Below are 26857 nucleotides of genomic sequence, written 5' to 3'. Positions count from 1 at the left end.
AATCCAACAGTTGGGTTAAATCTTTGACCAACCTGCTGGGTAGTTTCATTTAACTCAATTATTGATTGAAAATTACCATACGCACGGTTGCTTAAAATGAACCCAAAATTTAACATCAGACACATGATTACTAGGTGAACATTTATTAATTTTATTTAATATGTTTATTATTTATTATACTTGTTAATAAATGTTAATTTCAAAACTATTTTGGGTTCTTTTTAAGCAAGCAATATAGTAATTATTAAACAATAGTTGGGTTAAATAAAACTACTCAGCAGGTTTGATCAAACATTTAACCCAATATCTGGGTTTGTCCATATTTAACCCAATTTGAGTTATTTTTAGAGTGAAGAATGAGCGAATTTTTCCAGGAAAAACATTCATGTATGGAAGCTTGTTTCCACACTGGAATAAGAATATTTATTTCACAATTCTCACTTCTTTTCTCGCAATTGCAAGCTTATATCTCCAAGTCTGACTTTTCTTTTTTATTATTCTGTGACGGAAACAAGCTTCCATATTAAGAAAAAAAGTGTGTTTTGTCTGTCATGGAAGTATAAGTGTTGTTTTGTGTTGGAGTGTAAACACTCATGTTAATGTAAGTTTTAGCTGTCTAATCAGCCTGCTGATATCTTCGAGTTCATTCTTTGTCAAGCCATCGTACTTAAAACTAATCCTGACCAAAATAAGACTGCGCCTTTAAGAGGGTTTTGTATTCCAACAAGTGGAGCGTTCGCGCGCTGCCAGGATGCGCTCAGTGTGCGCGTGGCCAACACTTCCACTGATTGTTGACAACGCGCCTTGCGCGCGTGCACTACTACGCTGCTTAGAGGAGTGAGGTGAATTTTCCCTTTCATACTGACGGAGCAACAGCACAAGTGCATTTAGGAGGCAGAGACGTTTTCTCTTTGCACAATTCTGGACCAGTCGCGAGCGTCAGAAGCAGGTGCACTGCTCGCACTCTTTATTTGACGGAACCACGAAGTCATGCACACGCTTATTGATGAAAAGTTAATTCACGCTTACTAAGACGTAGGCTATACATCGGGAAAAGTAACCTGGGGCTGAATAGTGCGTGCTTTATAAATTACTCTTGGCACACGAGGAATACATAATAATTATGTCGAGGAAAAAAGCGGTCAAAGGAAAGGGGAGTTCAAATTCACCGAGCTCATCTCCTATGAGCGATAAAGAGAAGGGTAAGAAAGTCCCGACCCAGTCCAACGGAGTGGTGCATCCCAGCCGACCGTCTCTCAGCAACAGCGGCGAATTCTACGACATCGCTTTCAAGGTACGAGACGAGCTGAACACACGCTCTGCTTTAACAACGCGAACATCATGCTGATGGCAAGCCGATTACACATTTAATCCTTCATGCATTTTATATTACTAGTAGCCTATTTTTTTTTATTTTTATATATATATATATTTACGAGTAAGTAGTTTCAGTACATAATAGTATATTTGAATTTACCTAGCCGTTCAGAAGATTAATATTCCAGTTCTAATTAGTTCTTATCACTAGTTCTCATTCATCACATCTCAACAGTGTAAAGTATCCATTTCATTGTTACTAACTAATTTGAGGTAACTAAGATTCTCTGGGCTTCTGAGGTTCTTCATTCTAAGTATTGCTGAAGTAAACCTAAAAATAACAGCAACTCAAGTGTTATATGTAAATATAATATAATATACATACATACATTTATATATATATATATATATATATATATATATGAGTCTCAAATATGATCATCAGGCTTTTTCAGGGGTTGTTCATCTCTCAATCATCATTGTACTGCATTATATGTTTTAAAACTACAGAGCTTTGATCATAAAACTAAGCATTTAAATGTCTAATAATCTTAATGATATTGTTTGGAGATAAAGAGTGATGACTGATGTTTGTGTGCATTTTATGTAAGTATCTGCTATACTATTTTAAAGATGATTTATATTAAAAACATCAACAATTAATCTTACTTTGTCCATATAAATATCAGCATCTGCACTAAATTGTGTATTTTTTGCTCTGTTTGGGAATAAAGTCTCTGAATAAAATTCAGCTGTTTTTTCCTTCATATTCTCACTATATCATATTACATGAGGCATAAAAGCCTGGTATAGCAAAGTAATAAAACGCATGCTTTTTTTTTTTTTTTTGCTTTTTTTTTTTTTTTTAAATGTTATTAAAGTTTGTTTAATAAATTGTTCTACTTGAAAAAAATCACTTTTTTTCATTTTTAAATAGATAGGCCTACTAAAAGTGTTAAAATGGCTTGCCATACATATATGCATAAATATTTTGCCAGCATAAACATGGCTACTGTGTTATAAAATTTATATTTCATAGCCAATTATTGTGTGCAGCTTTACTATGCATGGAGTTTGTGGATTTTATTTATGCTACAACAATAATTAAAAACAATGAAATACTATCCAGCTGTCCCATATGGATGAGAATTACGTGCTCCGTTTGACTCGAGTTTAAGCACAGCCTCTAATTGAACAGCTGTGTCAATATAGATAAGCCAGAGCACAGCAACTGGGTTATCCAGCCTGATGCAAATATGCTCAGTTACAAGCATTCTCAGTTTTCTCCTGTCACATTCTGCATAATGAGTTTTTTTTTAGCTTTGCATATTTATTCTGAAATGTTTAGATGACTTTGGTGTGGAAGACAGTTCTGATCTGGTGATTAATGCATTTATATAATCATTCCCTGTTGAATCATATGCATAGGCTTACATACATTGCATCAAATGCAATCAGGAATCATCAGTAGTCACTTACGAGTGGACAATGCAAAGGAACCGGAATAGCGGTGCAACGCCAAACTGATCCTGCAGCTCCATAAATTTAAACCAGCGTTTCCTAACGTGCATTCTACTCATTTTTTACTTGTGCTGCATATCATTTAGCATTGTTGTAAATATTATAAATCAACCAATGCTGTTTGTGAAAAATTTCATTCAAGAAGCTTCTTTCATTAATGAACCTTGTGAAAATATTTTTACAAAGAGCACTTATAATGGAAATAATATACTTTAAGAGAATATACTTGGTGTGAACTGAATAATGTTTTCAGACACTCAATTGCATGTTATTTACAATTAAAAGAAAATTTATAAACTTTAATACATTTAATTTTAGTTGTAAATAACATGCAATTGAGTGTTGAGAATTTTAAATCAAATGCAATAAGTTGAACTTAAGAGTTTTTTTTTTTTTTTTGACTCCCTTGTGTGTTAAGAAACAGTCATGAAAGTGTATTCTCTTTTAAGTGACCTTTTATTTCATTAATGTTATTTTATGTGTAAGTACAGTTTTTTAAATGGGACCTATAATGCCTCTTAAAAAGATGTAATATAAGTCTCTGGTGTCTCCAGAATGTGTCTCTGAAGTTTCAGCTCAAAATCCCCCACAGATCATTTATTATAGCTTGTCAAATTTGCCCCTATTTGGGTGTGAGCAAAAACACGCCGTTTTTGTGTGTGTCCCTTTAAATGCAAATGAGCTGCTGCTCCCGCCCCAGTTCTTAAAAAGTGAATTCTTTAAAAAATTGAACTTTGAGTGCAGATGTTGTTTATGCTCTTACAGCAACATTACACACTAACTAAAGTAAAAAAAAAGTGAAATCATAATCAACCACCCCTTTAAATATACTTTTAAAATTTGAAGTTACATTAAGTGCACTTTTTTTTCACAAGGGGAGACACCTGAGCTTGTTTGTCTATTGCAAGTTTTAACTGCAGGTCTGAGGGGAATCTAAATAAAACAGTGAATTTATTTTGAAATGAAGTTCAAGTATGTCAAGAGATTATATAGGTTTAAAAAAGCAAAATCCATTCCTTTTGGGAAAATCACAGATTTAAAGCTGTGGAGTTTTGGTGTAAGTGTGCACTGTAGTTTTGATCTAATCTCCTCTACTGCAAGCAAACCCCTCCTTCCCACTACGATATTCCTGCCTTTAATCTTCACAGCCTTGAAAGAGTCTTTCTAAGTGCTGCAGGGAAGCAGACATAGTTTGATTGACACTGATGGAAAGATGAGAGGTTGTTTTGTCTCTTAATAGAATAAGAGGCAGGGAAGACAAGAGAAGGATGATGGGATATATTGCATGTCTTGCTCCATCTTTAATATGTGTTTCTCTCCAGGTAATGCTGGTCGGTGACTCTGGGGTGGGGAAAACCTGTCTGTTGGTTCGCTTCAAAGATGGAGCTTTTCTGGCTGGGAGCTTCATCTCAACAGTTGGTATAGACTTCAGGGTGAGTAGAAAATACGAAATATACATGCATTAATGCATATACACTACCAGTCAAAAGTTCATTACGATTCATTACGATTTATGCTCACCAAGAGTGCTTTGATTTAATTTTATTATAATTATTTTTGGTCAAATAAATGCAGCCTTGGTGAGTATAACAGGCTTTGTTATTGCGATGGTCCTCCTTAGACATTTTACTGACTATAAGTAACTTTACAAGTACATGTCAACTTATTTTTCTAATCCTTACCCAACTAATAGTCTAATTATAGTTAGTAGAGGACTATTGAAATAAATTGCCATTGAGACTTTTTTCAAAAACATTAAAACATAGTAATTATTTCAGACTTTACAATATTCCGGTAGGGCAAATGTGGTTTATCAGCTTTAGAAATTATATCTGTTTATTATTTCAGTGCAATCCTCAGTTGCATTAGAGAAGATATACATGCATTCATGTGAACGAATGCATGTATTTTATCAGCTTTAGAATTCGTAGTCAATTATTATGTCAATGCAACCCTCAGTCGCACTCATTTAAGTAAAAATCAATTGGTTCCTAAAAAGAAATGATGACAGTCTTTATTTTCTTGGTGCTTAGCTGCTATGAAGCAACAAAGCCATAATTTGTTACATCTAGCAATAAAATAAGCCATTTGTGTGTCTTCTTTCTTTTATATCAATAAGAAGAATCCATCATTATCTTTTGAAGCTCCTCAGGGCTTGTATTTTCAGAACAATTTTTTAAGAGCACTACAGACAGACGACATGAACAGATGAAGGATTTTGTGTCCTGAGACAGCTGTACATCATTTCAGCTCTTCCATTACTTCAATACAGCCAAGGGCAATGCAGGCTCTTCACAAGCCCAGTACTTTATCATTTATGTGAACTAATCTAGAAGATTGGACAAAGTGTCTTTGTGTTCGGACTGCTTTAGTCAATGTAATTCTGAAAGGGCATCATTTTATGTCTCTCTTTAGATGGACAGTGAAAATTGTGGCTGAACTTTTTAGGCCTTTTAAAAAAGATTTTTCATCAAAAGTTAGTTTGAATGAAATTCATGGTCGTTATATTTTTATTTAAGATATGATGCAGAAAAAGTGAAGCAACATGGCATATGATACATAGAAACATGATAACCATTTTATATTTAATTTTGTTGTGCATCAGTCATACAAGATTGAGTTGTCTCAATCATATTCCCTCTTTCTATCCTCAAATACTTATGTGTTCTATTTAATTTTACCCTCAGTTAATGTGGCAAACGTTTATAAAGTTGTTACAAACAGTGGTGTATCATTCCTGGATGGATCAGTGTTTTTGAATGAATCACTTGAGTGAATGATTCAGTGACTCTCATAAAGACACTTGTTTCATTTCTAAATGAATCTGTGTTTTAAAACAAATCACCTGAGTGAATGATTCAATGACTCACTCATAAAGACTGTAGGCCAATCGATGTATGACATCAAAGTACTGTGAGAGCGATTGGAGAGCATATGACTTCTTATGCTTGTGATTCGCTTTCTTTGATGTACTTTGATGTCATTCGCAGATCGGTCTGCGCAGTGCTGATGCATCTCGAATGAGCCTGTCTACTTGTTCCATTCCTGAATGAATCAGTGTTTTGAACAAATCGCCTGAGTGAATTATTCAGTGACTCACTCATAAAGGCAATTGCTTGTTTTGTTCCTGATTGAATCAGTGTTTTGAACAAACTGCTTGAGTGAATGATTCAATGACTCACTCATAAAGGCAATTACTTGTTTTATTCCTGAATTAATCCGTTTTAAAACAAATCACCTGAGTGAATGATTCAATGACTCGCTCATAAAGGCAATTGCATGTTTTGTTCCTGAATGCATCAGTGTTTTTGAATGAATCATTTGAGTGAATGATTCAATGACTCACTCATAAAGGCGATTACTTGTTTTGTTTCTGAATGAATCTGTGTTTTGAACAAATCGCCTGAGTGAATGATTTAATAACTTACTCATACTTTGACTATCCCCCCCCCCCCCCCCCATCCTGTCTGCTCCTGTTTGGACAAACAGGTATTCCTATGCACAGGAATGAGGTTGAGCTAGAAATCGACTTGTCGTATGTGAAGTCATGCTCTGTAAACAGTGATACAGGGGAGAGACTTTGTGCTGTAATTGAGCCGTTTCATCTGTAATCCCTGTTATCCTCTCACTGTGACTGCTGGATGCGGTACTTTAGACCTGGGATCCATTTCATTGCCTTTAAATCAAGCTAAATGTTAGTGGAAGAATTTGTACTTGTCCAACTGTGCAAATTTGCTTCTTACATGCTGAAAATATACAGTCCATCTCAAATATGCAATCCGTCTCATCATTAAATCCCAAGCACACAATTATAATGTTCTGATTATAATATTATAGCCTATATGACAGACTCGCGCTGCACATGTTATACTTAACTGTATTTTCCTTTTTGAAGTGACTTCAATCATATTTCAAGCAATTCAAAACCATCATGTCAAAGCGTGTGCATCTGAAGGAAATAATCCATTATTTATCAGCTTTCATATATTGGCCACATTTGAGTTATTTTAGTACTTCAACTTAAAGTAACCAAAAATGAGAAATGTTGCCTTGGCAAACAGCTGAAATAGTCCTTTTTAAATGTTAATGTTAATGTTTATTTTATTTAAAGTATAGACATTTATGTTTTTTTAAAAAAAAAAAACAATAATAACCCTGCAAGTAACCATACTTGACCTAACCTAACCTATACATAACCTATCCTGATTTAAGAATGTTTAGATATGAAACTAAAAAACAAGACAAAAAATACTATTTTAGAAATCATTTTTGTGCAGTGATGCTCTATCCACAACATCTGTGGCATGCTGTTGATTACCACAGAAAATAATTTAGACTCAGTGATCAATTTGTGAACAAAAAATTTAAGTCTCGGCCAAATGAACAACACACTGATTGTAAAAGAGAATAAAATGGTCTTATTTGTTTTAGAATTTAGAACCATAAAACGTGACTAATCTGATATAACTGCTTGTCTGTGCAAGATTATATCCAATTTTACAGTAAATGGACACAGAGGTTGCATTTTAAAGCACTATTTTGGCAGAATTGCTGTGTGCAAACTGGTCATTTATGATGTTGTACATCTTAATACGTTTTAAAGCAGAGTTACAATGTGTGCAGCTGTATTCTCGCAGCATTATAAATTCTTCGCCTGTCCGGAGTGACTGATAGTCCTGCCCTTTTACTTCATTTAAATCTGAACACATGAGACCAGCAGCCAGCAAGTGTGATCTCCAGCTGAATGTATTCATAAAGCTCACTTATAGCAGAGCTGTAGGTGTAGGAAACTTTCAGTGCTACATCTGCAGAAATGCCAGAGAGGCTTATTTGCATGTGAATGGTGGAAAAAATGGGTTCACACCACTCAATTGCATTTCCCAGTGTTGAGAGCCCTGAATCACAGCCTGTCTCGTGGCTTACACTCGTAAGGACAGTTGCTGTACTGATATTGTGCTTTCTGTTCGCTTACAAGACTGTCAGACAAACTGAGTCTATTTTTTCCTCTGTGTCTGGCTGTGTAAAAGATCCAGTCCAGTCAGATTCATCTTTGCACAAATCGCTCTTGAGATTTCAGGTTATGAAATGCACTGATCTAGTTTTACATACACATGCAATTAATGAACTAAATCAGAAGTTTGGAGTTGGTAAGACTTTTTAATGTTTTTGAAAGAAGTCTCTTCTGCTCACCAAGGCTGCATTTATTTGAACAATAATACAGTAAAAAATTGTGAAATATTATTAGAATTTAAAATAACTGTTATATATGTGAATATGTTAAAATGTAATTTATTTCAGGGAAGCAAAGCTGAATTTACAGCATTTTAGTTATGAAGACATCATTACTCCAGACTTCAGTGTCACATGTTCCTTCAGGAATCATTCTAATATGATGATTTATTATCAATGTTGGAAACAACTGTGCTGCTTAATATTTTTTTTCGGATTCTTTGATGAATAAAGTGACAGCATGTATTCAAAATATAAATATTTTCAAACAATTTAAGTCTTCAGTATCAATTTTTATCACTTTAACACATCTTTGCGGAATAAAAGTATTAATTTCTAAATAATAATAAAAAAAAGAAATAAATTACTGACCCCAAACATTTAAATCGTAGTGTATATTGTTACAAAATATTTCTATTTTAATTAAAGAATATTAAGATAGAAAACAGTTGTTTTTAAATTGAAATGATATTTCACAATATTACTTTTTTTTTTTTTTGTATTTTTGATCAAATAAATGCAGAAGAGACTTCTTTTAAAAATATTAAAATATTGTAAACAACAGTGTATGTATTAGTGATAAGTACACTAAAAAAATGATCTTGAGGTTGTAAGATTATTGGTGTATGTTTTACAAGAAAACTTTCTATTTCAAAATGTCATATTTAATTGAATGTTTTACTTGCAGTAACTCTTTCTGAGGGAAAATAGTTTTCACCGTGTGTATATTTTCCACTATTATTGAAGTGTTTTGGAAGGCCTTTCACTCTCATTTTGAGGCTTGGTCATTATGTGACTGAAGAAAATGCCCTTTTCTTTCACCTCTGGGACTTTAAGAATGGATGTCCTCGTCATGCTTGTATGAATTCATCTCCAAACACATCTAGAGCAGCTTTCACAGGCTGTTGATCCGCTACTGCAGGACTATAGCTGTTGTGATCATTGATTCACAGAGAAACCTGAGCACAGAAACTACTGTAGCACATAAGAAAGAAAACCTCATGCATCTGTACAGCACACAAAGAAAGAACTTGTCATGCTGTGATATTCTTTCTGGATTTAACCCACATCAATGACCTCGACTCATCGTAATGCAGACTGCATAAAGTCTTATTACCGTCTGCCCTTTCTTTATTCTCCTCTGGCTTTCTAAAAAACACTTTCTACTGTACGTTCAGTGTATGTGAGTATGTTTATATGCCCTGTCTATTATTCTCAGTAAGAGTTTATTGCAGAATATGATGTTACATTATGATTTCTCTTGGCGATATGAAACTGAACAAATATGGTAATATTGTCATGGTACAAACTACTATAAATTTAATAAATAAAAGAATATAAGATTTTTGTACAACAAGAAATTTCCTCGAATGTTGGTTTATGGTTTTGAAAAACATTCATATTTTCAACAGAAGTTTCAATTTAATGACAAGTAAATGTTAATGACATGTACGCATCTTAATCTTTTAAAAAAAGTTTTAGAATATATATTTTAAGGTAACAACAATCAAATATCTTTATATCTTGAGGAGTCACACCACATGACGTTTTATAACCTGAGCGAATCTTGCCTTGTCATTAAAAAGTGAAATTATTTGATAATTTAAGACATTTAATGACCTTGACACACAATCCTTTTTAATGAGATATGCACTTATATTGAAAGTGACTTACATTGCATTCAAGATTTTCTTCATTATGATACCATAATGAAGAAACTTTTAACATTTAATGAAGAAAGTTACTTTTAAACTTTTAAACTTAACTTAAAGGGTTAGTTCACCCAAAAATGAAAATTATGTCATTAATTACTCACCCTCATGCCGTTCCACACCCTTAAGACCTTCGTTAATCTTCGGAACACAAATTAAGATATTTTAGTTCAAATCCGATGGCTCCGTGAGGCCTCCATAGAAAGCAATGGACACTCTCTCAGGATCCATTAATGTACTAAAAACATATCTAAATCAGGTCATGTGAGTACATCGATTAATATTAATATTATAAAGTGACGAGAATATTTTTGCTGCGCCAAAAAAACCCAAAATAACGACTTATTTAGTGATGGCCGATTTCAAAACACTGCTTCAGGAAGTATCGGACCACAGTGAATCTGTTTATCGAATCAGCAGTTCGGAGCGCCAAAGTCACGTGATTTCAGCCGTTTGGCGGGTTTGAATCCGATCTGATTCATGATTTCATACACTGATTCATAACGCTTCGATGCTTCCTGAAGCAGTGTTTTGAAATCGGCCATCACTAAATAAGTCGTTATTTCGTTATTTTGCGCACCAAAAATATTCTCGTCGGTTTATAATAATATTGAACCACTGTACTCATATGACCTGATTTAGATGTGTTTTTAGTACCTTTATGGATCTTGCTCCCTATGGAGGCCTCACAGAGCCATCGGATTTCAACTAAAATATCTTAATTTGTGTTCCGAAGATTAATGAAGGTCTTACGGATGTGGAACGGATGAGGGTGAGTAATTAATGACATAATTTTCATTTTTAGGTGAACTAGCCTTTGAACTACTGTTTATTTTTATCCCTATGTTTTCTATTGCATTGTCCTGTTGTCGACTGGGTGGATGCATGTATTTCTTTGTTTGTTGCCACTGTCTGCAAAACAATTGCCCCTCGGAGACTTAATAAAGTGTTGAAGTTGAAATTGAAGTTGAAGTACCAGGACGGTTGTCTCACCATGATATTTGTAACTTTAAAGGTGGTACAGAGGATGTTTTCATCGACTGAGTTTTTGAAATGAGTGCATGCGGAAGAACAACCCCCCTCCTTCACAGCTTAATTCAAGTGAACACCTCCCAAAACTTGTGCACGAGTGTTTACCACCGGCATTCGCGGTGTTATTAAGCCGGGCACACATTCTGACTGTGCTCAACATACAGCGATAGTTTCCTGCTCCTGAAGCAGATTTATATACTTTCACATGGAATTTGAACACCGACTGTAATCGCAGACTGAACGCAACTGGCTCTGACGACGCGTTTGAGCGCGATCAGTCATAAGTATCAATTTACATTCATAATCGGCCTTACAATCATTAAGCCGCGCACACACTTAGTGGATTCTTTATGTCGGACTCACCGCAGATAACTCATAATCTGCAGTTGTTACTCCTGTCTCCTGACAAAAACATTGCATGCGGCGACTGTGGAGTGTGGAAAGTTACTAAAGCGCGCAGCCGCGCGTCTCTCACAAGGAACATCATGGCAGTGATTGACAAGCCAGAGGGCCAATCGTTTACGCGATGATCGCGTAAACGATTGGCTGATGTTTTTAAGGCCCTACCTCGTGCACAGATGATGTATATTAATAATGTTCCTTTCAGTGCACCTAATAAATAGTCTTTTATCACTTAGTAAAGACAGTTTCAAGTAATATTGCAAAAATGTATAAAACAAAACATCCTTTTTAGCACCTTTAAGCCCTCAATTGCTTAAACCATGGTTGTTTTGGATATGTACCAATGGCAAAATGTACCATTTTTAGTATTACCAAAGACTTTAAATATAGAAAGACAGTGCACTTGTATTATTATGAATGGGAGAAAGTGCAACGCGCAATATGGCGGAATAAGTCCCGCCTTCTAAATAAGAGCCAATCGGCATTTGGTAAAGTCTTCGTGTCACAGCAGCTGCCGTTAGAAGCTCCAGTTACTAAACAAAACAGTTGTTGTCAGATGATTTCAAATATGAAATTTAATCGAAAGCTTTATGAACAGCTTTGGGGAATTTGATGTTTCCCCGTTCAAAGAGATAGGAGCTGCACTTGAATGCCCGAGAGGCGTTTCAGAGATGGTCACCGAGTGAAATGACTCGTCTTAAAGGGACTTTGGTATTACAAAAATACTGTGGTAGTTTTTGTTATTATGTAAGTGTGTGTGATGATTATTGGCAGAATGTGAAAGATTCTCTATTAATTTGTGCATGAACTACAGCAGGCAAAGGATTCTCTTGTTCAAGACACAGCTGAAAAGTAATTTGAGCTTTTATTTATTAATTCACTTTCTGGCCCAGGACTTTTTCATCTTAAAATCACAGCTTGAAACTACTTCTGTGAAAAGAGCCCCATCTTTGTTTCCTCAGCATTTTCTCCTTATGCTTGAAGAATATGGAGCTGTTGTGATCTGACTTGTTCACACTCACTCAAACACATAATGACTGTGTATTTGTCACTTAGACAACTGGATTCCAGTCTCTCCACTGTAGATTTGTTTTTAACACAAATTTGCTATTGATCCAACACGAGGTGATGGAGTAGGTCTGCTACTTAATCTCAGTCTCCATCTCATTCCTATATGCTGCACTCGCTCAGCTTCAATTACTCAAAGCCTTAATGCCTGAGCCTCACATTCTTGTTGTTTTAATCGAAGATCTAATTCTTTCAGCTTAATCGCCCAAAGCGTCAGAACCAGAATCTTTTGAATCTGTGTTTGAGAATAGAATCAAAGCCAGCATTCTTGACCCGACCGCAGTCTCCGATTCCTGCAACATATAAATGGTGTGATGTGTGGAGGCAGCAAGGTTCATTTCCCAACCCCAGTGCTTTTACAAAGACCAAAATCAACTCAATGTCAAAAACGAGTTCTAGTGAAATATTTATATCTTGATACAGCATATTCATTTAATACAATTTAGATGGATTCTTGCCTTACTATAAAAACTCAGTTTCTGGCTTGCTGTAAAACCCCTGCTGAACTGTAACGCGTTTCACTGATGCATCCCATCGATTCGCACTCCAGGGCTTTAGTATGGGTTGTTGTAGTGTTATTGTGCTGTTAAAGTCTTGTATCTCCCTAAAGTTTTTATTGCCCTTGAGTGCAGCAAACATTCAGTTAACATTTCTGCACCATAATAAAAAAAACTGTTTACTTAAAGATGGTGCTGAATGTGCTGTTGGCCTTTTAATATGATTATTGCTATAAAGTATAAATGCTCATTAAGCATTGCTAAAGTGTTGTTTAGACAGTAAATCATTCAGTTATCAGTCCTGCAGCTCCTGGAGCTGGTTCAGCATGTCGGATGAGTATCAACACACTGATGTTGTAGAATGTGAGCACAAAATGTTGATTACGATTGTGTTTGTGGGTCAGTTTGATCCGCATATGTTCATGGTTAAAAGCAGCTGAATAGAAACAACAAAACAACAGCAATAACAACAACAACAACAACAAAAACATTATTATGATGCATTTTTTTTTTTATTTCGGTTTCTTAATTAAAGGAGTGGTTCACTTTCAAAATGAAAATTACCCCAAGCTTTACTCACCCTCAAGCCATCCCAGGTGTATATGACTTTCTTGTTTCTGATGAAGACGGTCTGAGAAATATTAATAAATATCCTGATACATCCAAGCTTTCTAATGGCAGTAATGTGTTACCAAATGAGTATGAGCTGAAGTAAGTGTCTCCATCTACATCCATCCATCATAAAAATATTCCACGCGGCTCCGGAGGGTTAATAAAGGCATTCTGAAGCGAAGCAATGATTTTGTGTAGTGTTGAAAAAAAAAAAAAAAAAAAAATCCATATTTAACAAGTTATGAAGTCAAAAATCCAGCTTCCGCCAGACTGGCTTCTGTATTCAAATTACAGAAAAAAAAAACAGAACTGGCGTTGCGTCAGTTCCGGAAGTTGAATAGGGAAGGCGTAGGACATTCAGCGTAAGCTTTTTGAAGAATATGGAAGGCGGTTTGGCAGAAGCTTGATTTTACTTCATAACTTGTTTAATATGGATTTATTTTATTTATTTATTTATTTATTTATTTATACATTGCTTCACTTCAGAAGGCCTTTATTAACCCTCCGGTGCCATGTGGAATATGATGGATGGATGTGGATGGAGAGACTTTCTTCAGCTCATACTCATTTTGTAACGCATTACTGCCATTATAAGCCTGGATGCATCAAGATATTTATTAATATTTCTCCAATTGTCTTTGTCAACAAGAAAGTCATATACACCTAGGATGGCTTGAGGGTGAGTTAAGTTTGGGGCAATTTTCATTTTAAAGTGAACTAATCCTTTAAAGGTGCCCTAGAATTAAAAATTGAATTTTCCTTGGCATAGTTGAATAACAAGAGTTCAGTACATGGAAATGACATACAGTGAGTCTCAAACTCTATTTTTTCCTCCTTTTATGTAAATTTGATTTGTGCAAAATACCTCTGAAGAACAGGTGAATCTCAACATAACACCGACTGTTACGTAACAGTTGGGATCATTAATATGTACGCCCCCAATATTTGCATATGCCAGCTCATGTTCAAGGCATTACACAAGGGCAGCCAGTATTAACATCTGGATCTGTGCACAGCTGAATCATCAGACTAGGTAAGCAAGCAAGAACAATAGCGAAAAATGGCAGTTGGAGCGATAATAACTGACATGATCCATGATACCATGATATTTTTAAATTGTCTTTCTAAATGTTTCGTTAGCATGTTACTAATGTACTGTTATATGTGGTTAAAGTTACCATTGTTTTTTATTATATTCACGGAGACAAGAGCCGTCGCTATTTTAATTTTTAAACACTTGCAGTCTGTATAATTCATAAACACAACTTATAAATCTCTCCAACAGTGTGTAATGTTAGCTTTAGCCACGGAGCACTATCAAACTCATTCAGAATCAAATGTAAACATCCAAATAAATACAATACTCACATGATCCAATGCATGCATGCAGCATGCATGACAAACATCTTGTAAAGATCCATTTTAGGGTTATATTAGCTGTGAAAACTTTGTTCATGCTATTTAAGGCAAGCGCGAGCTCCGTGGGCGGGGAGCGTGAGCATTTAAAGGGGCCGCAGCCTGAATCGGCGCATTTCTAATTATGCCCCAAAATAGCAGTTAAAAAAATGTATTTTGAGCTGAAACTTCAGACACATTCAGGGGACACCTTAGACTTGTAAAAAAATGTTTGATGGCACGTTTAAGGATATTTACATATGTATTTATGCATTTGGCAGATGTTTTTTATCTAAGCAAACTTACAAGCTTTTGTACATTTTAATGTGTGCTAAAGGAATACAAATTCTTTTCCAGAACTTATAATGGTTATGAGATTGTGTTAGTCTTAAATATCCCATGTTTTCTCTCTTTTTGCACTTTTTTGGACTTTAGATCAGGAGCGATATTCACTACCATTATAAAGCTTTGTAGAGCCAGGATTTTTTAATATAACTCTGATTGTGTTTGTTTAAAAGAAGATAGTCATATACACCTAGGATGGCTTGAGGGTGAGTAAATCATGGAAAAATTTTCATTTTTGGGTCAACTATGCCTTTAATCTTTCTGCTTATTTCTAGGTTTGTTCATTTTCAGCTCCACTATTCAGACCTTTGCTCGGCTCGCTCTTTAGGAGGCGTTTAGTTGGCATGCATGTGTGTGGCCGTGCCACCTGGCTTTCTCTTTAAAGCAGAATGGATCAAACGCAGGGCTCGGCTTTAGCTGCATTTGAAAGCAGCACTGCAGTACATGTGAGGAAATCAGTTTAGACAGCAGTACCTAATAACTTTTTAAACTGCACTTGCGCACTGCATTACATATTTATTTTTACCAGCCAGAAATGTTTTCCCTCACCATAACGTTTCCGTCAGTGAAATAAAACGGTGACTTTGAAGGTTTTCCAGCAGACAGTGAGTGAATGTCCCAGTATTGTGTCTGATAGCAGCGGTGTTGATCTTTATTGGAGCTAATGAGGGCTAGTCAGCGGATCTCTCTAAGGGACTGGCCCAGATGGCGTGTGCGAGTGAGTGTGCGCGAGTCTTTTATCAGCACCTGTGTAGACATCTTGTAAAGCTGCTGTTTCTTCTCCCTTGTACACTTAAAATTCAGCTATATAGGAGATACCGTTTGGGGATGTTATTTAGATCTAGCAGAGAGTGACCCAAATTAACTGGTACCACTTTACAATAAGGTTTCATTTGTTAACATTAGTTAATGAACATGTATTATATATATTAAAAGCACATTTTAGTTCATATTTCATGGTGTCTCAAAATAGCACAGTTGAGTACACTTAGATGTTCTTAATATACTAAAAATTCTTCTTTAGTACTTCTTAAGATCATCTTAAGTACAAAATTAGTGCATGAAAATAGTACATTTTGGAAGTGTACTTTTTTCACATGGGATCATGACTTTACCAGTCAGTGATTGGCTCTTATTTAGAAGGCAGGACTTATTCTACCATATTGTGCATTGCACTTACTACCATTCATAATAATACGAGTGCGCCGTCTTTCTATATATAAAGTCTTTGATATAATATCAGCCGTTTTACTTTATTAATGAATTAAAACAAAGAAGGAAGTCCAACATGAATCCAAAAAAACAATGTAACAGCTTCACAAACATAAAGAAATTACGGGACAATGAGAAGAACTAAATTGAGTGCTTAAATACACAGGAGAAAACTAACTAAACAAGAAACAGGTGCACAAAACAATTAGTAACCATGGCAACAAATGAATACATAGAACTGAAATGAACATGTGGAAACTTAACTAACAGACCAAAAAGAAACAGAAATAGGCTCTGACCTTGACAATTAGAGTATCTGTTTTATAATGATTTATCTTGTTTTATATTTATGCAGTCCAGTATGTTCACCATGTTTATTTGCGAATTGCATATTATTGATCTTATTGTGAACAATTCATCCATGCATGTTGCTTAGTTGCTAATTAGCATGCGTATTACTAGGATATTGGCTGTTTATTAGCGCATATTAATGCCTTATTCTGCATGACCTTTATTCTACATCCCTTAATCCTATACCACATACCTAAACTTAACAACTAAAACAACTACCTTAACTAGTATATATGAGCAGTAATTAGTTTATTGTGGGAAAAAAAGTAAATTATAAATCTTTTTATGCCAGAAGCATTGACTTGCATTATAAGATGGGAAAATAAAATGTGACAATAGTGTATAATGTCCTCATTTAGGAAGATTCTATTCAGTACAGGCGTTGCAAATGAGAGTATTTCATTCTCTATCTGTCTGTGTTCAGTATGACCGTTATGTGACTGCTCTCTTTTATCATTTTGCAGGAATTAATGGACTTCATCAGCAAGAGGCTGATGGATGTTTAATGTTCGCTAAAGGAAGCTTTTTCTCAAAGCTTCGGGCATTTAACCAGTCGAGCGCGTGTGTGCGTGTGCGTCTGTGGTGTCGAAGGTCTGTGCATCTGTTTAAGCATATGTGCGCCTCACTGCATGCTTTACTGACAAACCCAAGCGCTTCCGCACGCATATGCTGTGTAATTTCTGGTTCTGTCTTCTGCAGATTGAAATAATCCTATCACAAGTGTCATCCATCAGACAGACAGTGTGTTCAAAACCGACATCCTGTCACAGCCAAAGATAAAGCTGCCGTCTCATTCTTAAACCCCGTGTGCTCTGAAGCAGACAGAGACTTACGAGCTGGGTAAAGATATTGTGAAGGCATGTGCGATGGATTTAGGATGCCTGATATGACAATGTAATTTTAAAGAGTACCAAAATACAAAACAAAAATGTACAGAACCTTGCATTCTGTTCCATAGAATTCTGGTAATTTGTCAATTGAATTTAAACCAGTCTGTACTGCTGCTTGCAGTCGGCAAAGACAATAGATTATTTTGAGATTTTATTCACACTCGATAGCTGTACAGGAAACATTGATCATTTTTCAACCCATTTTTCTGAGACCATCTGATCAATACTGCTTGGATAAAATCAATTCCCGCCCTGTTGAATTTTGTTAATGCAATTTGGGTCAATTTGGCACTGGGTCGAAAAAAGAACGACTCTTCACTTGGATGTTTTGTCCAAGCTGCATTGGGCTAAAGGATTAGTCCACTTTCAAATAAATGTTCCTGATAATTTACTCAGCCCCATGTCATCCAAGATGTTCATGTCCTTCTTTCTTCAGTCAAAACATTGGTTCAACAAAAAAAAAAAGTTAACGTTTTCCACTAGAATTTTTGACTTAAGCAAATTGGGAGAATTACATTAATTCAAAACAATATTTTGAGTTGATCCAACATAATGTTTTAAGTAAGGTGAAGATGCTTTTTGGACACAATAAAACTGCTTTTCTAAGTAACATGATCTTACCAAGCACCGCTTGTCACCATGATGGTAAATCTCCAAAAAACAACATTAACACATTAACTCTTCTAAATTAGCATAACAAAACCCTAATTACTGCTAAATCTCCCTTACCATTAATCTTGTGCAAATAACATTATATAACACTTAGCATTTACTCTCCCTTTCAAGTGCCATGGGCAAAGCATGATGGGAAATATAAATCCCAGCCCAGTTAAAAGAAGTGTTCATACAACTCAAAACAATGAAACACGTTTACACGTCATCAGATTGTATTTTACATTAACAGAACTTAAAATTAAATACATTTTTGATTAACTGAAAATGTTCAATAAACCAAGCTCAATAAAATAACAATTACAAGTAAAAAGCCTAACAGCATTTCAGAACTTGATTTTTTATTTCACAACAATGTATATTTAAGTAATGACTAAAGGTCCCCTGAATTAGTTTTTAGAGTGTTTTTGATGAAAACATTCCAGGATTTTTCTCCATATAGTGGACTTCAATGATCTCCAAACAGTTGAAGGACAAAATTACAGTTTCAGTGCAGCTTCAAAGAGCTTTAAATGATACCAGACGAGAAATAAGGGTCTTATCTAGAGAAACGATCGGTCATTTTAAAAAAAAATGTAAATGTACAGTACAGTCCAAAAGTTTGGAACCACTAAGATTTTTAATGTTTTTAAAAGAAGTTTCGTCTGCTCACCAAGGCTGCATTTATTTAATTAAGAATACAGTAAAAACAGTCATATTGTGAAATAATTTAAAATAATTTTTTCTATTTGAATATATTTCACAAAGTAATTTATTCCTGTGATCAAAGCTGCATTTTCAGCATCATTACTCCAGTCTTCAGTGTCACATGATCCTTCAGAAATCATTCTGATATGCTGATCTGCTGCTCAAGAAACATTTAATGTGTACAATTGTACAAAATATTTGTGTACAATATTTTTTTCAGGATTATTTGATGAATAGAAAGTTCAAAAGAACAGTGTTTATCTGAAATCTAATCTTTTGTAACATTATAAATGTCTTTACTGCCACTTTTGATTGATTTAATGCATCCTTGCTGAATAAAAGTGTTCATTTCTTTAATTTCTTTTCAAAAAAATAAAAATAAAAATTCTTACTGACCCCAAACTTTTGAACGGTAGTGTATAATGCTACTGAAGCTTTGTATTTCAGATAAATGCTGTTCTTTTGAACTTTCTATTCATCAAGGAATCCTGAAAAAAAAAGTACACAACTGTTTTCAACATTGAAAATAATCATAAATGTTTATTGAGCAGCAAATCATCATATTAGAATGATTTCTGAAGGATCATGTGACACTGAAGACTGGAGTAACGATGCTGAAAATTCAGCTTTGATCACAGGAATAAATTACTTTGTGAAATATATTTAAATAATACACAGTTATTTTAAATTGTAATAATATTTCACAATATTACTGTTTTTTACTGTATTTTTAATTAAATAAATGTAGCCTTGGTGAGCAGATGAAACTTCTTTTAAAAACATTAAAAATCTTAGTGGTTCCAAACTTTTGGACTGTACTGTATATGCTTTATATAAACAAATGATCGCCTTCCAAGTGCTTCCGCCAAAACCGCATTTTCATATTCTTCTTCTGTACGTCCTACGCCTTCCTTATTATACTTACGGAATGAACGCAGCACCAGTTACATTTTTTCTGTAAGTAGAATAGGGAAAGGTACATTTTTAAATTTTTTCTACTTTCTTGCATATAATTAAATTGTGGTATTTTTACTTGAGTTGAATAAAAAATAAAGTATTTATCTTCACTACATGTATTTTTCACCAAAAGCACCAAGTACTTTGAAAACGATGGCGACGGAGCAACAGGGCGAGCTGACACTTTTCAAACTACAGCGGTGCAGCCCGTATACGCTTCAGCCAATAACAGACAGGTCTGACTCGGGTGCAAAAGCAATCAAAACTTCCAGTTCAGCTGGGCTGGTGGGGCATTCAAACCGCACTTTGACATTCAATTATTGACGCTCAAGTTTTGAATCTGTATCGCCAACATTTCAGTATTTTAGTGAATGTAAGTGAGCTGTGCTCATATTCCATTGATATTACCAGAGCACTGAGCAGCTGAAGTAAATAGAAAACTCGGCACATAGAAGGACACAGTTATTGCATGGATGGAGCAAGAACAATGTAAGTGTCTAAAATGCATATGCGCACAGTTCATTTGAATGGTAAAGCTTGCCCTCTTTATCAGTACAGTGGATCTAAATGTATAAAGCAAACTTTGTTTGAAGCTGAAATAACCTCAACATTAGCAACAACAGTGAAATAAGATTTCATGATTTATCTGCCAGTCAGATGCACATAATAGTGTAGTTGGTTCCCGGCACATTTTCGGTAGAACGAAAAAAATTCACCATGTTAATACGTACCCCACTTTATTTTTTTTACTGGCACTTTCTATTCATACTGTTTTAATCCCTCATTTTTTTGATCGAACCTCTCATCCTTCTTTGCTTTTGCCCTTCTTAAAAACATTCAAACGATCTTATGTAGACTTACTTTTTTCAAAAATAGTAATAAAATAATCGCTCTTGGCAACAGGGATAGTGTAGCCCCTCCTGTTCGAACCACCCGCTCTAAGCGGGACTCAAACCCATGGGAAGCGGGTTCTCTAACAAGGAGGCTAAAGACCGCAGCCTCTAGTGTGAGTTTCTTGAGCACCTCTTGAGATCAGGGGAGTGAGTTTTACTCACACAGCTCTTACTAGCTGGCCTCCTTTACAATAGCACTGTATGTTTGCTTAGCATAGCATCAAACGCAACAATTTATGAGATTAATATCATGTTTTGCTCCTAAATCATACATAGCCTACATATATACACATCCGTCGTGTTTGAAATAACTTCTGTGTGTCCATGTTGCTTCTTAACACAAAATATATAGACTATGTTATAAAATTCTATGATACAGGCTATGTTTATTAGCGTTGCATTATAGATATACATTATTCTTATTAAATTCCTGAGATGGCTTAAAGAACACAGGTATGTCCTCGCAGTCATGTGTTTATTGTCTTCATGTTTCATCAGTCAAAACATCTCTCTCTGCATTTAATTCAGCTGTTGTGATATCTGATATCCATATAAAGACCGTCATGAGTTTAATACTTCTATGAATCTCACTTGTTGACTTTCTGCGCGAGGGCGCCCTCTGGCTTCCTGTATGAATGAAACAGAAAAATTAAATGAGTGTTTAGCACTACATATTGCTAACATCACCTCATTTTGTGTAAAAATTGAAAAATAATATTAAAGTACTTTGTAATGTAGTAACTTTTTAGTTTTTCAGCAAACTACTTATTTACTCTTACTTGAGTCATATTATTTTTCAGTACTTCTACTTGTACTCAAGTAAGTTATTTATTAAGTAGCAGTAGTTAAGTATTTTTTAGTACTTAAGTAAAATGACAAGTTTAATGTATCAGTTTTATGTGAGTTTCATATTATCACAAAAGCTCTTGTGCACTTTAAGATACAGTATAAGTAGTCCATTAAAAGTGGTCTGTTTCGAGAGACCTCTTACCTGTGTATCTTGTGCATATAAAAGCATTCCACTCTTTGGATATTTTTCTGTGTAACGCTATGAACCATTGTACAGTGATGCTAACAAGCCGAAAGAGGGTCCTGCAAAGATTTTAACTCACAAAAGAAGGAATCTTCCCATGATTCTGTGGCACAGCAGTTTCTGAAAACTGGTCAAAGTGTGACCAAGGTGATTCGGTTTTGACAGCCTTGGAAGTTTGTGCTATGGAAAGGTCTTTCATGTGCTCCGCCACCGCTTTGAAAGCAAAAGAACGACGAAACTTTCAGCATGTTGGCATCTTTTGAAAATGCCGCAAGCGTCTTTGTAGTTCAGCCGGTGTGGGTCACGCCTTTAGACTTCATGTTCTAACAAGCTCATTAAACACAGCAACCTCTTGATTTCCGCAGATCGCGCTGTTCTGAGCGATTCCCTAATGTCCTCCAGCGCTATCTTGAATCATCTGAGCTGAAAGATCAGCAGAAGAGATTCAGCACCATGCATGGAGATCAGAACACAGCGTTTCAGCCTGTTTGGGTGCATTCATTTAAAACACTTTTAGGGCGAAAGAGGGAGGAAAGGAAGCGAGAGCGACTCACTCGGTGCTGTGCGACAGACAGGGTATTGGCTGATCCCGTAATCATCTGATGGTGTTGATTAATTGGGTTGGGGATTGAGGTAGAACACAGTCTTCTGAAGACGGTGTACTTAGACATTTAAATCAATTACCTACTCTGCTTTTGTCACCGCAGTGCCGTAAATCACACAATCACACCTTCACGCTGCCTGATATCAGAACTGGGACTCTGCTCACACAGATATTAGCACAGGTTGAATTTAAAGCTTGTGGAACTGCAGTTTTGTTATTATTATTATTATTATTATTATTATTATTATTATTATTATTATTATTAGAGTAGTAGTAGTAGTAGTAGTAGTAAAGATAGTGAAACTACTGTTTTGTAGTTGTTTTTTAATTATTATTATTATTATTATTATTATTATTATTAAAGCTAGTAAAACAACTTTTTTGTAATGTATTATTATTATTAAAGTTTGTAAAACAACTGTTGTTGTAATTGTTTTAATTAATAATAATAATAATAATAATAATAAAAACAATTACAACAACAGTTAGTTTACTAGCTTTAAATTTATTATTATTATTATTAAAGCTAGAAAAACAACTGCTTTGTCATTTATTATTATTATTATTATTATTATTATTATTATTAATAAAGCTAGTGAAACAACTGTTTTGTAATTTTCTTCTTCTTAAAGCTTGTAAAACAACTGTTGTTGTAATTGTTTTTAATTAATAATAATAATAATAATAATAATAATAATAACAATTACAACAACAGTTGTTTTACTAGCTTTAATATTATTATTATTATTATTATTATTAAAGCTAGTAAAACTGTGATGTAATTGTTTTTTAATTATTATTATTATTATTATTATTATAGCTAGTAAAACAACTGTTTTGTGATTTTATTATTATTATTATTATTATTAATAAAGCTAGTGAAACAACTGTTTTGTGATTTTTATTATTATTATTATTATTATTATTATTAAAGCTTGTGAAACTGTTGTTTGTAAAAGTTTAAATTAGAATAATTATATTATTAAAGCTAGTAAAACTACTGATCTGTACTTACTATTAATGATAATAATAATAATAATAATAATAATAATAATAATAATAGTAAAGCTAGTAATGTTTGTATTTTTTAAATAAAAATAATAATTATTTAACCTGCTGTTTTGTAGGCTGGTTGTTTTTAAAATGTTCTTTCTTTATCAAATTGTGTGTTCATGGAGTGATTTTAAGAGAAAAAGGGCTGAAAATACACTTGGGAAAAATGAATCTAGATTTCAATCATCAGAAGCTTCCTGCATATTATAAATATCTCTTTGTGTGTCGGCTGTGTCTTCATTCATCTGCAGAGAAGGGTCAGTGTCTCAGCGCTATCATCAATATACACCACAATTATGGTAACCATAGTTTCCGCCACAATACCATAGTTACTGAGGTTATTTTTATTACAATAACCCAACCACTGCCATCTAAACTGAAATGAATCAAAAGCTTCTCACACTGGGACATACCACATTTATATCTCACAAATTCTGATGAGTTTAAAACTTCTGAATTCTGATTTCTGGCAATTGTGAAATATAAACTCGCTGTTGTGAGATAAAAGTCGCAGTTCCCTTTTTCTATTTTTTATTTCTAAACAAGCTTCCATAGCTTAGCCATCACCATTCTCCTCTTTGTGTTGCACAAAAGAAAGCGATACATGACCCATTTTATTCCTTTAAATAGCAGAGTGCACAGATTCTCAGCAGATTTCTATGGTTGTATGTGCAGAAGTACGAGAGTTTTCAGTGTACGTGTTTTAGTCAAGGACTCTCATTCATCTGTCAGGGTCTCTCATTCCAAACTTTAGTCATTCAAACAGCTAGTTTTAATGTCAAGGTCTATCTGATAACATCAGCTGCGTCTCTCTAGACAGGTTGGTAATTGGAAAATGAAAAAGTCTGAATAAAAGATCCATGTTTCCTTTGTCACGCTCTCTTAAATATGCCCATCAATTCAGTGTTGTCTTGTTCAGCAATATTAGTCGGCCGGATTGTCATTTAACATGCATGTGTTTGTGTGTTTAAGTGTGTGTTCTTCATCTATCAGTTAAAACACGCTCAGCTTAGCAGAATAAACTGACTCTTTAATGTGTGTCAGTCCATTAACCTGCGAATGCAATGAGAGTAAATTATCAGCCTGTTTGTAACTCGCTCTTCCTGCCTTTGGTTGAGGAATACAGTGAATATTTACCTTGATACACATAATTACCTCTTTAAGGGGAATGATTAATTACTCAAAGGTGTGACCTAACCTAACGAGCAATTCTAACGACAGAGGTCCTGTTGGCGAGAAATGCTTCCAGTGCCATTGAGTTTAATGAGGAAGTGTAATCACTGCATGGTTCAGTGCAGCGCTCTGCGTTCTGGACAGTCTAATGTTATAGATTGAGCTGAATATACGTTTAAAATGAAAGTGCAAAGACAGTGTCCTAAGTATTCTTCTTCCTTTTTTTTCATTTTTTTTTTCATTCTGACTTTACCACAAAAAATATACCTTTTTAATTATATTATTTTATTTTAATTATATTATTTTATATTATTAATCATTTGATAGCTAAAACACTTAAAAGGGGACCTATAATGCCCCTTTCACAAGATGTAATATAAGTCTCTGGTCTCGCCAGAATGTGTCTGTGAAGTTTCAGCTCAAAATCCCCCACAGATCATTTATTATAGCTTGTCAAATTTGCCCCTATTTGGGTGTGAGCAAAAACAAGCCATTTTTGTGTGTGTCCCTTTAAATGCAAATGATCTGCTGCTCCCGCCCCCTTTCCAGAAGAGGGCGGAGCTTTAACAGCTCAACAACAACAAAGCTGGAGAATCTCATGCAGCCAAAATGAGGATTGTCAGTAACGGTGTTCAGCCTTACATTGTTCAAACCGGAGTCGACACTGATGGAAGAAGTTACAACTTTTAGACGTTTCTGAATGGTTAGTGGATAAATTGATGTAGTTGCTGTGGAGTTGATTCAACTCATCCACTAGCATGTGCCGTCATGTTCATCTTTTGTGTTGAATTGACCCTCGTTTATGTAGCGTAAAATGTCGGCATGACAACAACACTTTACTACAACAACTCTTCCTCTTCTCTAAAGCAGCCCAACATGGCCACGCCCCCTTTGTTGTGAGTTCTCGGGGGTGGAGTTTATGCAAATTTTATGGTTAGTGAATTTTATGGTTGGCTTCTTCCCGGGAAGAAGCTTGTTGTAGTCCCTTCCAGCCGTTTGTTGTAGTCCTTAAACAGTGATTTCTGTAAAAGAAAATATCTCCCTTTGCATTGAACTTTGAGTGTCGTAACTTTACAGATGTTGTTTATGATCAAACAGCAACATTACACACTAACTAAAGTTAAAAAGTTCAATTCTGTGAAAACCGTTTTGAAATGGACATTACGTTACCATTAAAAATGAAACTTTAAAACCTTTTAGTGGGCTCAAATTTTGTGTGATCAACTTCAAATTTGGAACACAACTTTGGTTAAAATTAACTTTTATTAAATTATTTTGTGAAATATATATTTTGTATTAAATATTATTAATAATAATAAAGTTTAGTTCCGTACATTTGCTTTCCACCAAACTTAAAGGGGTGGTTGCATGCGATTTCACTTTTTTAACTTTAGTTAGTGTGTAATGTTGCTGCTTGAGCATAAACAGTATCTGCAAAGTTACAGCGCTGAAAGTTCAATGCTCACTGAGATATTGTCTTTTAAAGTTATGGCAGTTTATTGCCTACAAAAACGGGCGGTTTGGACTACAACAAGCTTCTTCCCGGGTTGGTGACATCATAAACCCTTGCTATTAACATAAACACTGCCCCCGGGAACACGCAACAAAGTGGGCGAGGCCATGTGGCGCAGCATAATGAAAGCGGAAGAGTTGTTTACACTGAACGCGAGCTGCGCGACGCGATGCGTCAAAAGATATAGAACCCATTATAATCTGTGATATTGTCTACACTGGATGCGGTGCTGAAGAAGCTTCCTGAATCTACACGAGTTCAATGCTGGATTTACACAAAGACTTTTACTGAAAGATGAAGCAGTTCCTACTTTAAAAGCAGAAGCTGCTGTTTATCAGCCCCAAACTGTAAGTATGTTTTATTGTTTGTCTTTTAAACGTAATGTTATAGTTCTGTTGCTATTTTTAATGCATCTAGGAGTATACAAAGAGCAACTCGTTTTTGCTAGCCAGTTAGCTAAATTCTAGTGCAACAAACACTAACAAACTTCTATGTTCATAGACAAACAGTTGTTCATGCTATAAATTAAACGCTATCTTTACAAAAATGCGACTACTCAGGCATGTATTTACTACAGGAAAGCTTTAATCAGGATAAAACTGTATATTGAAAGCTAACAAACAGCAGTGACAGCTTATCTAAACACTTTGACACAAATACTAAATGAAATACCATTTATAAACATCCTT

At 34.9% G+C, this 26857-nt stretch overlaps 1 protein-coding gene across 1 annotated transcript in view; it reads left to right on the top strand.

Moving 5' to 3' along the window:
- The first annotated feature begins 882 nt into the window (after positions 1–882).
- LOC137007614 (ras-related protein Rab-26) overlaps positions 883–26857 on the top strand; it is a 108999-nt gene continuing 83024 nt past the window's right edge. The window contains exons 1-2 of the mRNA XM_067369188.1: positions 883–1294; positions 4161–4271. Of these exons, the coding sequence (XP_067225289.1) occupies positions 1124–1294; positions 4161–4271 (282 nt within the window). The 5' untranslated portion in view covers positions 883–1123. The remainder of the gene's footprint in view (positions 1295–4160; positions 4272–26857) is intronic.

The sequence above is a fragment of the Chanodichthys erythropterus genome, chromosome 19 (genome assembly GCF_024489055.1).
Source record: "Chanodichthys erythropterus isolate Z2021 chromosome 19, ASM2448905v1, whole genome shotgun sequence".
NCBI classification, from domain to species: domain Eukaryota; kingdom Metazoa; phylum Chordata; class Actinopteri; order Cypriniformes; family Xenocyprididae; genus Chanodichthys; species Chanodichthys erythropterus.
Note: the sequence above shows the minus strand (reverse complement) of the source record. Positions and strands in the feature narration are given on the sequence as shown.